This window comes from Henckelia pumila, chromosome 2 (assembly GCF_033568475.1).
Source record: "Henckelia pumila isolate YLH828 chromosome 2, ASM3356847v2, whole genome shotgun sequence".
NCBI classification, from domain to species: Eukaryota; Viridiplantae; Streptophyta; class Magnoliopsida; order Lamiales; family Gesneriaceae; genus Henckelia; species Henckelia pumila.
Window position 1 is genome coordinate 68904665 of NC_133121.1, and position 14315 is coordinate 68918979.

The 14315-nt window shown below is 39.2% G+C and overlaps 2 protein-coding genes across 2 annotated transcripts; both read left to right on the plus strand.

Annotated features, from left to right (window-relative positions):
* The first annotated feature begins 7861 nt into the window (after positions 1-7861).
* LOC140877721 (uncharacterized) lies at positions 7862-9301 on the plus strand. Its single transcript, XM_073281287.1, has 2 exons — positions 7862-8312; positions 9132-9301. The coding sequence occupies exons 1-2, from the start codon at positions 7862-7864 to the stop codon at positions 9299-9301; spliced, it is 621 nt and encodes a 206-aa protein (XP_073137388.1).
* Positions 9302-9416: 115 nt separating this feature from the next.
* Positions 9417-13936, plus strand: LOC140877722 (uncharacterized). The gene is made up of 9 exons (XM_073281288.1): positions 9417-9571; positions 9733-9819; positions 10147-10303; positions 10412-10600; positions 11041-11193; positions 11698-11861; positions 12048-12368; positions 13495-13645; positions 13919-13936. Exons 1-9 carry the CDS (start codon positions 9417-9419, stop codon positions 13934-13936), a joined length of 1395 nt encoding a protein of 464 aa, XP_073137389.1.
* Positions 13937-14315: the final 379 nt, after the last annotated feature.

Genomic DNA, 14315 nt, shown 5'->3' on the forward strand with positions numbered 1-14315 from the left:
ACTCACCGGACACCGTTACACTTCGAGGTGGGAGAGCATGTGTTCTTGAGTGTGTCACCTTTCCGAAAGGTGATGAGATTTGGTCGCAAGGGTAAGCTAACACCGAGATTTATTGGTCCTTTTGAGATTCTCGAGAAGGTTGGGGATGCGGCTTATCGTCTGGCCTTGCCACCCGATCTTTCGGAGATTCACGATGTATTCCACGTGTACTTGTTGAGGCAGTACGTGGCAAACGAGTCGCATATTTTTCATCCGACCAAGGTAAAGGTAGATCAGGATCTATCATATGTGGAAAAACCCCTGCGGATTCTAGACAGGAAGGACAAGGTACTTCGTAACAAGCATATACCGTTGGTGATGGTACAGTGGCAGCGCAGAGGTATAGAGGAAGCTACTTGGGAGTTGGAGAGTCGGATGGTAGCCGAGCACCCCGATTTATTTTGAGATTTTGTACTTCTTTGTACCGAGTTTGTACTTGTTCAGTTGTAATAAAGAATATCCATGTTTAATCATGTACTTTTCCCCTGACTTTAATTTCGAGGACGAAATTTCTTAAGTATGAGAGAATGTAGTAACCTGATCCAAATTTTATGATTAATAGGTAATTAATCAAGTGATCATGTTTAAATTTAATAAAACATGATTAAAGAAATTCCAAATGAAATAACAGAGTCCGAAAATAGATCCAGGACACTCGAAAATGGTGGGCATGGCTCGGGAGGTTCGGACGCTCCGAACTGGTGTTCGGAGGACCCGAACGTGATCGGAGTCAGGATCGGAGGCCCGAGGAGTTCGGACGATCCGAAGAGGATCGAAGACTCCTTCGGTGGAATCAGAGGACCCGAACAGGGTTAGGGCTTATGTCATCAATTACGTCAGCAAGGTTACATCATGGATGACATCACTGATGGGATTTCGGAGGACCCGAAGTTAGGATCGAACGATCCGATCATGTTCGGACGATCCGAAGTCATGATCGGAGGATCCGAACCAGTTCAGAGGGCCTAAAGCCTAGTTCGGATGGCCTGAACTTCGTCTATAAATAGAGGAGCCGAGGTTCATTTGTAACTCGCTCATTTCCTCTCTTCTTTCTCAATTCCTAGGCCTTCTAACTCAGATCTAGGGAGATCTAGGTGTCCTACGGGAAATCCGGAAGTGGCTTAGTGATCTAGACGTCATCGCGGAGTTGTGGCCTAGCTTTAAGACTATCTACAGCAAAGGGCTAACGACGGACGCAGGTATAGCTTTGGCATCCTAAAAATATTTAGGAGTATGAATTAGCTTAGTTAAGACTTTTAGAGCTTTATTGTTGATGCATGGATATTTGCATTGTAGTAGCAGTAGACTGGACTATAGGCTTGGAGTATAGGCCAGTGGAGCTAGGTTTTGACTAGTAGTGTTAGAGGTATGTAAGTACTGACCGAGATAGCTGGCATGATATAAATGCATGTATGTTGCATGAGTATGTGCTATATGTCTTATCATGTTTTACCACCTTAGCACATGCACGATTTTACATTGACATCATCTTGAGAGATGTGAGTCATTGACAGTCTCCATAGGGAACAATGATCTCATTTTGTACTCGAGTCAGGTATGACAGTTTTCATATGAGACTTGTGTCCTGTTTTGGATTCGGGTCAGGATGGGGTTGGCTCAGCCCTGATATGGAATATACGAGTATACCGCGGAGTCGCTCTCTAGCCGGTATTGTATATTCCTGGTGCCATGAGCAAGTGTTTTCACTTGAGTTTTAAATCATATTGTGTGCGCATATTTGTATTTATATCATTGCTTCGTATTGAGCGTTCTAGCTCACGCCCTTGTGTTTGGGTATTGTGGTGTACCTTGTGGCGGGGCAGGTTTGAGGTTGGACGGTCCAGGCGGCTCTCAGCAGGATTGAGCTTGGGAGAGTGCGAGGTTGTAGAGGGTAGGGATTTGTTTACCCTGAACCTTTGATTTGGTTGTATAATAATATTTATACACGATTGTTATCGTCGGTTGTATTCTGCGAATTGGATTTGTTGTATTTTAATTATCCGCTCTTTACGCTTTAAGTTTTAATTGCATGCGCTTTTATCGTAACTCTGATTAGTACTGGATCTGGGTTGGGTCACTACAAATGCAGTCAGAAGACCCGCAGTAATGCATCAAGTTTATGCATTCACTTCAGTAGCCGCTCAGCTAGAGGTCATGAATAAGAGGATAGAAGAGCTAACTTTAGGGCAGTCTGCGATGTGTATTCAAGAGGTGTGGTGTGAGAAATGTGGTGCTGAACACTTCACGAAAGATTGTCAAACAGGCAATCCATCATATCAGCCAGATGGAGGAATGGTAAACCATGTAGGAAATCAGAATCGCCCCAGGAAGGATCCATTCTCAAACACATATAATCCAGGGTGGAGACAGCATCCGAATTTTTCGTGGGGAGGACAGAATAATAGGCCATATGGGAATCAAAACTACGGAAAAAAGCCTCAAGAGGAGAATTCAAGCATGGAACAGATGATGCAGAAGTTCATATCATCCACTGAGACCAGAATGCAGAATCAGGATGCATCGATTAAGAACTTGGAAAATCAAATAGGGCAGTTAGCTAAAGCGTTGTCCAGCAGAGAGCTTGGTACTTTGCCAAGTGACACGGAAAAAAATCCAAAAGAGCAGGTCAAAGCAGTTGAATTGAGAAGTGGGAAGATCATTGAAGGTGAGAAACAAGGCGAGAAAGCATCAGAACCAGCTACACCAAGGAAAACTGCAGGTAAGTCTTCTGATTCTACACAACCACCCACATCAAAGTCAAATATTGTTATTCCACCACCTTTTTCTGCAGCTCTGAAGAAGGCCAAACTAGATTCTCAATTTTCGAAATTCCTAGAAGTATTCAAGAAATTGAATATAAACATCCCCTTCGCGGATGCATTGATTCAAATGCCCAGTTACGCGAAATTCTTGAATGAAATTCTCTCCAACAAGAGAAAATTGGAGGAGCATGCAATGGTCAGTCTAACAGAAAATTGTTCTGCGCTAGTTCAGAACAAGATTCCACCGAAGAAAAAAGATCCAGGGAGTTTCTCTATCCCTTGTGTTATTAATTATGTGCAATTTCATAAGGCTTTATGTGATTTGGGTGCGAGTATAAACTTAATGCCATATTCTGTCTTCAAGAAACTGAGCTTGGGAGACCTGAAATCCACCAGGATGTCATTGCAATTGGCAGACAGGTCTATCAAATATCCAAGGGGGATAATAGAAAATGTGATGGTGAAAGTCAACAAATTCATCTTCTCGGTGGATTTTGTGGTGCTTGATATGGAGGAAGATTTGGACATGCTACTTATTCTGGGAAGACATTTCCTGGCAACAGGGAAAGCACTAATCGATGTCCAAAAAGGAGATCTACATCACAGAGTGGGAGAGGAGAAAATATCCTTTGATGTGTTTAATGAACTTAAATTTTCACAAAATAATGAAGAGTGTTTTCAGATTGATGTTGTGGACTCACTTTTATATGATTATGTGCAGGATACATTGCAAGAACCATTAGAAGCTGCACTTTTATCGACTTACCATGATGACTTAATCAATGTCGAGATAGAAGATATGACGGCATACTTGAATGATAACCAGTCGTGGCGAAAAGGTGGAAAGATCAGACTCGAAGATCTTGGTGATCGGAAGGATTTAGTCCTACAGAAACCAAGCCTTGAAGAACCACCGACTGTGGAATTGAAACCATTACCTACCCATCTCAAATATGTATTTTTAGGAGAGAATGAAAATTTACCTATCATAATTTCTTCTTCTTTAAGAGGTGAGATGGAGACCAGACTGCTGGATGTTCTCAGAAGTCATAAGAGCGTGTTTTCTTGGAAGGTCGCAGATATCAAAGGCATTAATCCATCTATCTGCATGCACAAGATATTAATGGAAGAGAACATCAACCCCATGGTCCAACCACAGAGGAGATTGAATCCCAAGATGCAAGAAGTAGTAAAGGCTGAAACGATAAAACTTCTAGATGCAGGTATCATTTATCCCATTTTTGATAGTGCATGGGTGAGTCCGGTTCAATGTGTACCGAAAAAAGGGGGAATAACTGTCATTAAAAATGAACAGAATGAGTTGATACCTACTAAGACAGTTACAGGGTGGCGTGTGTGTATAGACTATAGAAAATTGAATGACGCAACCCGTAAAGACCATTTTCCCCTCCCTTTCATTGACCAAATGCTAGAAAGGCTTGCTGGGTATGATTTTTATTGCTTTTTAGATGGGTATTCAGGATACAATCAAATTGCGATTGCACCTAAAGATCAGGATAAAACAACTTTCACTTGCCCATATGGTACGTTTGCCTATAGACGCATGCCTTTTGGTCTTTGCAATGCTCCTGCAACTTTTCAGAGATGCATGACTGCTATATTTCATGATATGGTCGAAAATTTTCTAGAAATATTTATGGATGATTTTTCCATTTTTGGTCAGTCTTTTGATGCATGTCTGAATAATCTTAACACTGTTTTGATGAGATGTGAGGAAACAAACTTGGAACTAAACTGGGAAAAGTGTCACTTCATGGTGACCGAAGGTATTGTATTAGGACACCGCATATCGGAGCAGGGAATCGAGGTGGACAGGGCCAAAGTGCAAGTCATACAGAATCTACCTCCACCGACGACAATCAAGGGAGTCAAAAGTTTTCTAGGCCACACCGTTTTTTATCGGCGGTTCATTAAAGATTTTTCAAAAATTGCAAAACCTCTGTCTTCGTTATTGATGAAAGACACATCTTTTAATTTTGATTCCACTTGTTTGCAGGAGTTTGAATTTTTGAAAGAAAGATTGGTTACTGCACCAGTGCTGACTTCACCGGATTGGGATCTTCCATTTGAGGTAATGTGTGATGCCAGTGACTCGGTTGTCGGAGGTGTACTTGGTCAGAGGATAGACAAGGTATTCCGTACTATTTACTATGCTAGAAAAACCCTGAATGAGGCTCAATTGAATTATGCTACCACTGAAAAGGATTTGCTAGCTGTAGTTTTTGCACTGGACAAATTTCATTCATACCTTGTACTTTTGAAAATCACGATATACACTGATCACTCTACAATTAAACACCTTTTGGCTAAGAAATATGCAAAACCTAGGTTGATTAGGTGGATTATACTCTTACAAGAATTTGACTTAGAGATAAAAGATAAAAAAGGAGTAGAAAGTGTTGTTGCTGATCACCTATCTAGACTAGAATGCATTCCTGATTGTGCACAGAATGATACTGAGGACATAGATGATTGGTTTCCTGATGAAAAGTTGTTTGCCATAAAACACTCGCCATGGTATGCTAATTTTGCAAATTACTTGGTCACGAGCACACTCCCACATAACTTGTCTTTTCATCAAAAGAAAAAGTTTATGTCCGATGTGAAGCATTATTTTTGGGAAGAACCTTTTGAAAGAGTGGGTGCCCAGTGAGCCAACTTGTGGCTAAGGGCTTTGATGACTCTTTGTATAAACAATCTTTTGTTTAATATTATTTACACTTTTATTAATGGCAATGACTTTATCTTTCTTCATATTGTTATATGTGATATACTATTGTTGTTTTGATAAAGACCTTGAATATACTATAGTGTATGTAAGATGTGGTAGAACATGGAGATGTCTATCATGAAACACATCTTATAGTCACTGTATATTCTAAACTGTTCCTAGTCGATTGAGCCGTCCGATAATAAGGATAAGGATCGCTCGAGTTTGAGACTAGCATTTGCGATGCAGAGTACCACGTTTCATTGGTAAGGAACATAGAGATGTTCGAAGCATGCAAATGGATATTCATACGATGAATGATCGAACTACCCTATCCGGACTTTCCAAGTGGTTATCACTTATCGAGTGGATAAAATCCGCGGTTTTGGTTGTACACCATTAGTCCTTACTACTTGAAACATCATTGAGACTCTATATGCTAGTACTGTGTTTTGACTCGTTTACCGACTCTATTGGGGTCATCAGGTGTCGGGATTGGGTACAGTTACAACACATATAGGAGTCGATGCTTTGTTGTCAAGGATTCACCACATACTTGCGAGTGTGGATATCCTATGCGATCTGAGGAGATATTAGTGTGACGAATCTCTGGCCAGAGTACATGATGTGTTTTAAGAAATGGTTTCTTAGTAACACATGCGATGTCACTATTTGATCTTCAAGATGTATTGCATAGTTATCGAATCTCGAACGACTCTCGATATACCAATGGTTGTTGATTCGATCGGGATATATGGATGAAGGGACCGTACTGTATGCTAACCAAAATCTATTGGTTCTTGTAGGCACTATCAGTGATACCTAGGGAATCATGGGGCGATGTTGCTAGGCGCTCATACCATGATTCGATGGGCAAGTCGGAAATTGTTGTTCCGAGTCACAAGGAGTTGTGAGCCCACGGCTAGCTGTATCCCTGAACCATTGAGGGTCACACAGAGTAATGGATTTTTAATCCCCGTTGAGATAGTTAAATTTAAAGAGTTAAATTTAATGAACAAAGAAGTTGGGCTTCTTAATTATGAGTAGAGGAGTAAGATTTTTTAAAATGACATAGGGATGGGCATTTTTGGAAATCACTGAATTTGGATTCAGAAAAATTTATCTTGACTTTAAAAGGTGCAGAAATGGTTTCTGTGCACATTGGTGAAATCGGTTTATCAATCGGAGTCACGATGAATTTTATATTAATTTCTGAACATGCGGGCTTTGCTTGTCGGGCTTGAACTTATGACTAATGGGCCCTAAGATGTTAGTGGCCTACATTATAAATAAGTTATTGCAGTACAGAAATTAAATACAACAGGTCACAAATTTTCGAAAAACCTAATTATTTTTCTCTGAAGTGGCCGCCCCCTTTTCCCCTCTGCTCGGTAAAATCCAGTCTGTGAATTTTGAATTACAGTCTGGTTTAACGGATCAAATTCGTTAATCTCTTCGTAGAAACTTCTGATAGATTTTCTAGTGCAATCTATCAGAGGGATTAAATATCCGTTCGTGGACCTGATTGAAGAACAGTTCGTCCATCAGTTACAGGGATATACAACAAGAGCAGAGCAATCTGTTGGTGTCCAAAATCTCGATTCGAGATTAAAGGTAAAAATTTATAATTGTTATTTAATTTTTACACACACAATTTAATCGTAAAAGTTTTGATACCCATTATGGAATCGTTCCATATAAAATTTTTAAACTTCTGCTGCACCGGGTATCAATACTGATTGATCTAATCGCCGCGTTCTCCAACACCTTTCTTGTTTAAAATATGTGCGGACTCTATGATCCGGAGATGTGTTGCGGAAGTAGAGATGAAAAGCATCCTCAGTCATTGTCATGACCGTGAGTTAGGTGGCCATGCTGGGCCCATAAAAACGGCAGCTAAGGTACTTGAATGTGGGTTTTATTGGCCCAATCTTTTTAAAGATGCGCGTTCTTATGTCATTGAATGTGACAGATGTGAGCGGACAGGTAATATCTCAAACCATCATGAAATGCCTTAGAATAATATTATTGAGTGTGAGATATTTGATGTGTGGGGAATCGACTTTATGGGACCATTTCCAAACTCTTTTACAAAAAAATACATTTTGGTCGTCGTCGATTATGTTTTTAAATGGGTAGAGGCTGAAGCTTTTGCAAATAATGATGCACAGGTGGTCCTAAAATTTTTGAAGAAAAACATTTTTAACCGGTTTGGTACACCCCGTGCAATTATTAGTGATGGTGGCACCCACTTTTGTAATAAGCTCTTTGAAAAACTCTTGAAGAAATATGGTGTCAAGCACAAAGTTTCTACGCTTATCATCCCCAAATGAGTGGCCAAGTAGAAGTGTCCAATCGAGAAATTAAGCAAATTTTAGAAAAAAGTGTGAGTACTAATAGAAAGGATTGGGCACTTCGACTTGATGATGCATTATGGGCCTATAGGACTGCTTTTAAAACTCCTATAGGCACTTCCCCTTATAGATTGCTGTTTGGAAAGGCATGTCATTTGCCAGTTGAGTTAGAACATAGAGCATATTGGGCTATCAAAGCATTAAATTTTGAATTTGCTGCTGCAGGTGAGAAGAGATTTCTTGAAATAAACCAATTTGAGGAATTCCGAGATCAAGCATACGATATGGCGGTATCGTACAAAGAGAGGACAAAAAGAATACATGACCGATGCATTCGTCATAGAGAATTTATGGAAGGGGAAGCAGTTCTGTTGTTTAACTCCAGGTTGCGGCTCTTTCCTGGAAATTTGAAGTCTCGGTGGTCCGGTCCTTACAAAATCACTATGATTTCTCACTGAAGATTGTCAGATACAAGTTATCTGAATGTTTTCTTTGGTTTCAATTTTCGTGATTTCTGTTGTTAATAGTACCGTCGATTAAAGGCGGAAATCCAAAATTCTATCAATTTTACTAGTTTCAAAGATTGGGAAAAACTCTTTGGATCTCTTGATTATTGGTTAGAGGGTGCGATTTAATTTATAATCGTGTTTGCTAATCTTACTCATCTAGATTCATATTATTTGGTAACAGAGTCAGGTTTTTGATTCAAGTAAGTCGTATCCTTCTTTAATCTATATTCTTTCTTCGTTCCTCGTTCTTCGTTTATCGTTCTTTGTTCTTCGTTCTTCGTCTATCTCATATCAAAATTCTATGTTGTTTCTTTCAAACTGGTTATCCAATTCTCGTGCTTGTGCTACAAGTTATAAGTTAAAAAAAAACAAAAAAAAAAGAGAAAAATCGAAAATTAAAAAAAAGATTTGAAATCGGTCAAAAAATAACGTAGAGGCCGAAATATAAGAAAACAAAAGTTATAAAATAGCTTGTGGAAAATTTCTTGTGTCTTGTGAGTTTTTGGGTGCCATGTTTCTTTCAATATTCATAAGTCTCTTGACTCGTGTTTGTGCAATATTTGTGAGTCAATTTTCAAGCGTTTAAAAGTTTTGAACTTGAAGGTTTGATCCTTTACTCTCCAAAGCAAGGCCTTATCACAAATTTGAGTGAAAAAAAGGAGGGATTGAGTGATTCGTTTGTAGTGAACTGTGAGAACTTGTGTGAGAAAATTTATTAATAATGATTTTCTTGCAGGTACCATGAATCCTAATAAAGATGTTAGTGAAAGTGTAAACCAAGGAATTTCCAAGGTTCAAATGGAGGCGTTGATGGGGAAATTTACTAAAGTGATGAGGTCGGAGTTGGAGCCTCTTCATGAGCTGATGAGCAAATTGGAAGAGAGTAGTGGTAGTGGAAAAAAATAAAAATAGGAAGGGGAATGATATTGAAGATGATGAGGAGAGTTTTGATGACAATTGAGATGGGGAGAGAAGAGTACATGGGGGTAGACATAGGCGAGAAGCGGTACGTGGAAAATATATGGAGGGTAGTAAGGAGGATGTGAATATTAGTAGCATTAAGATGAAAATTTCAGCATTCCATGGAAAATCTGATTCGGAGGCGTATCTGGAATGGGAGAAGCATGTGGAGTTTGCGTTTGATTGCCACAACTATTCTGATCTTAATAAAGTGAGGTTGGCAGTGGTTGAGTTTGTAGATTATGCATTAATCTGTTGGGATCAATTAGTGACCACTAGAAGGAGGTGTGGAGAGCCGCCTATCGAGACATGGGAAGAGATGAAGTGTGTGATGAAGAAGCATTTTGTGCCTAACCATTATTATCGTATATGTACAGGCGTTTACAGACTTTGAGGCAGGGTCCAAAGAGCGTGGAGGATTACTACAAGGAGTTGGACACCACGATGATCCGGACCAACATCGAGTAGGATAATGAAGCCACAATGGCTCGATTTTTGTGCGGTTTGAATAGAGAAATCCAAGACCAAGTGTAGTTTCGTCACTGTTTGGATTTGGACAAAATGGTGCAGACGTCCATGAAGGTGGGGCAACAGCTCAAGAGAAGAGGAGATGGCCGACTTCCTTTAGGTGGAGGATCGTCAACTTCTTGGCATCCAAAAATTGCAAAACGGGAGGACAACAAGCCGGTGTCCAAACCAAAATATGACACCAAATCAGAGGCACCAAAGCAAGTGGTTAAAGGTACATCTGAAACTTCTAATACTCGATCTAGAGATATTAAATGTTTTAGGTGTCAAGGTATTGGCCATATTTCTAGCCAATGTCCAAATAAGAAGTTGATGATTATTAATGCTTGTGGTGATGTGGAGTCTAAAAGTGATGGAGAAAATTATGATGATATGCCTGCGTTAGTAGATCCTGATGATGAGGATGGGTTTGGGGCTGTTGTTGGTTAATTATTGGTGACACAAAGAATTTTAAATACACAATATAAGGAGGAGGAAGAGAGCCAGAGGGAAAATCTTTTTCATACTCGTTGTTTTGGGAATGAGAAGGTGTGCAGTCTTATTATTGATGGGGGTAGTTGTACCAATGTAGCGAGTTGCGAACTTATGAAAAAATTGGGGTTGCCTCTCTTGAAGCATCCTCAACCATATAGATTGCAATGGTTCAATGACTGTGTGGAAGTGAGATTTAATAGGATATTTGTGGTGGCATTTTCTATTGGCAAGTATGTTGATGAGGTTTTTTGTGATGTGGTTCATATGCAAGCGTGTCATATTTTATTGGTGAGACCGTGGAAGTTTGATAGGAGAGTGGTGCACGATAGTTTTAAAAATAGATACTCTTTTGTAATGAAAAAAAAAACCTATTGTATTATTGCCTATGACTCCAAAGCAAGTGTTGGAGGATCAAATGAAAAAGAAAAAGAGAGATGAGGCCGAAAAAAAGAGTGAACAAAAAAGTGAGATGGCCTTAGAAGAAAAGAATGATAAAAAGATAGATGAAAAAAAAATTGAAAGGAAAGAGGCTGAAAGAAATATATATATGGCTCAAAAGAGTGAGTTGAGAGATGTTTGGAATTCTCATGTTCCACTTGTGTTGATGTTTCATAAGGAGTTACTCCTTAACACAAGGGAAATAGCCGGATGATCTTCCGAGCAATGTTATTTCTCTCTTGCAGGAGTTCAAAGATTTATTTCCGGGGGAGCTACCTCAAGGATTACCACCTTTGAGTTGGATTGAGCACCAAATCGACTTGGTACCCGGGAGTGCATTGCTGAATCATCCACCTTATAAGAGCAATCCGGAGGAAACTAAGGAGTTGCAACGACAGGTAAGTGAACATTTAGATAAAGGTTTTGTGCGTGAGTCAATGTCACCATGTGTTGTACCTGTGTTGTTAGTACCTAAGAAATATGGTTTTTGGAGTATGTGTGTTGATTGTAGGGCTATCAAAAACATTACCATCAAGTATAGGCATCCTATTCCTAGACTAGATGATATGATAGATGAACTGCATGGTGCTAGTGTGTTTAGCAAAATTGATCTTAAGAGTGATTATCAACAAATTAGGATGAGAGAGGGAGACGAGTGGAAAACCGCATTTAAAACAAAGTATGGGTTGTATGAATGGATGGTTATGCCTTTTGGTTTGACTAATGCACCTAGTACTTTTATGTGTCTCATGAATCATGTTTTGCGTGCATTTATTGGAAAGTTTTTGGTGGTGTATTTTGATGATATTTTGGTATATAGTAAAAATTTGGATGATTATGTGGGTCATTTGAGAGTTGTACTAATCACATTGCGTGCTGAACATTGATATGCTAACTTGAAGAAATGTGTGTTTTTTACAAGAAAACTCGTATGTCTTGGTTTTGTTGTGAGTGCACAAGGTGTGAAAGTTGATGAAGAAAAGGTGGGTTCCATTTGGGATTGGCCGACGCCTACGTCCATTGGTCAAATTCGAAGATTTCATGGACATGCGAGTTTTTACAGGAGGTTCGTGAAGGATTTTAGTACATTGGCGGCACCCATGACTGCGGTTATCAAGAAAAACGTTCCATTCCATTGGGGCGAGGAGCAAGAGAAGTCTTTTAATATCATCAAGCAAAAGTTGATTAATGCTCCTTTACTTGTTTTGCATGATTTTACTAATACTTTTTGAAATTGAATGTGATGCATCAGGTGTATGAATTGGAGGCGTCTTGACACAAGGGGGACTTCCTGTGGCGTACTTCAGCGAGAAGTTGAGTGGAGCATCTTGAATTATCCTACCTACGACAAGGAGTTTTATGCGTTGGTGAGAGTACTTGAGACGTGGCAGCACTACTTGAGACCAAAGGAGTTTGTGATTCATACGGATCATGAGTCCTTGAAGCATCTCAAGGGGCAACAGAAGTTGAATAAAAGACATGGAAAATGGGTAGCATTCGTGGAGACCTTTACTTATGTCATCAAGTACAAGCAAGGTAAGGAGAATGTAGTAGCGGATGCTTTGTCAAGAAGGTACGTGCTCTTAACTACTTTAGATTCTAAACTTTTGGGATTTGAGCATGTGAAAGAGTTGTATGCGAGTGATGATGATTTTAGTGAGATCTTTGCATCGTGTATGCATGGTCCAAGGGATAAGTTTTACTTGCATGATGGCTATTTGTTTAAGGAAGATAAATTATGCATTCTTAAGACTTAAATTCAAGAATTACTTGTTAGGGAATCGCATAGTGGTGGTTTAATGGGGCATTTTGGTGTGGCTAAAACATATCAAATTTTGCATGAACATTTTTATTGGCCACATATGAATCATGATGTTGAGAAAATGTGTGAGCGGTGTGTGACTTGTAAGAAAGAAAAGTCTAGATCACAACCACATGGGTTATATACTTCACTTCAAGTACCAAATGAACCATGGGTAGACATTTCTAAGGATTTTGTTCTTGGGTTACCGAGGTCTAAGAAGGGGAGGGATTCTATCTATGTTGTGGTTGATAGGTTTTCAAAGATGGCACATTTTATTGCTCGTAAAAAATCAGACGATGCTTCGCATGTTGCAGATTTGTTCTTGGGAAAATAAGTTTTTTGGTCCGTTAACTTATTTATGTTTTGGTTTTGGTCCATTAACTTTTCTAATGTGGGTTTTTGTACATTAACTTAGCATTTTCAGTGTTTTTTGGTCCAACTGCATACGTGTCAACTTTTGATTGGTTCAAAATGATGATGTGGACCAATCAAAAGCTGACATGTATGCAGTTGGACCAAAAAACACTAAAAATGAAAAGTTAGTGTACCAAAACCCACATCGGAAAAGTTAATGGATCAAAACCCAAAGGAAATAAAGTTACTGGACCAACAAATTTATTTTTCCTTTGTTTCTTTAATGAAATTGTGAGATTGCATGCCTGCCTAGAAGTATTGTTTCTGATAGGGATACTCGGTTTTTGAGTTACTTTTGGTAAACATTGTGGTGAAAACATGGAACTAAGTTGTTATTTTCTACTAGTTGTCATCCACAAACTGATGGACAAAATGAGCTAGTTAATAGAACTTTAGGGACATTGTTGCGCTCTATTATTAAAAAGAACTTGAAAAATTGGGAAGATTGTTTGTCATTTATTGAATTTGTTTATAATTGTAGTGTGCATTCTACTACGAATTATTCACCTTTTGAAGTTGTTTATGGCTTTAACCCATTGACTCCATTGGATTTGATGTCGTTACCTATGAGTAAAAGGGTTAATATGGATGGAAAGAAGAAAGCTGAATTTGTGAAGAGCTTGCATGAAAAAGTACGTGAGAATATCAAGAAGAAGAATTTGTAGTATACTAAGCAAGCAAATAAATGAAGAAAGAAGGTTGTCTTTGAACCCGGTGATTGGGTTTGGTTGCATCTGAGAAAAGAGCGTTTTTTGGAGAAAGGCATTAAAAGTTGTTACCTCGAGGGGATGATCCTTTTCAAGTCATGGAACGAACCAACGAAAATGCCTACAAACTAGATTTTCCAGGTGAGTATAATGCGAGTAATACATTTAATGTTTCTGAATTATCTTTGTTGGATGTAGGAGATGAACGAGATTTGAGGACAAATCATTTTCAAGAAGGGGAGGATGATGTGATCATGGATAGCTCGCATGTGGATCAAGTGGCAAAGAGTGTTCGAGATCCATTGGAGTTTCACGTGGGCCAATAACGAGGAGCCGAGCTAACAAATTCAAGAAGGCACTTCAAATGTTGATGTTAAATTATCAAGATGGAATGGGAGCACTTGAAGATCAATTTGGGAGTTGCCTATGCATCCTTGAAGTGCTAAAAGTCAAAAAGAATGAAGAGAATAAAATTCGACAGAAGGATTCTCGCCTGAGCGCACTATTCTTCCGCTCGAGCAAGCCCCTTAAAAGTTTTGGGCAGAGGATTTCTCGCTCGAGTGCAGGTTGTGTTCGCTCGAGCGAGTTCAAGTGA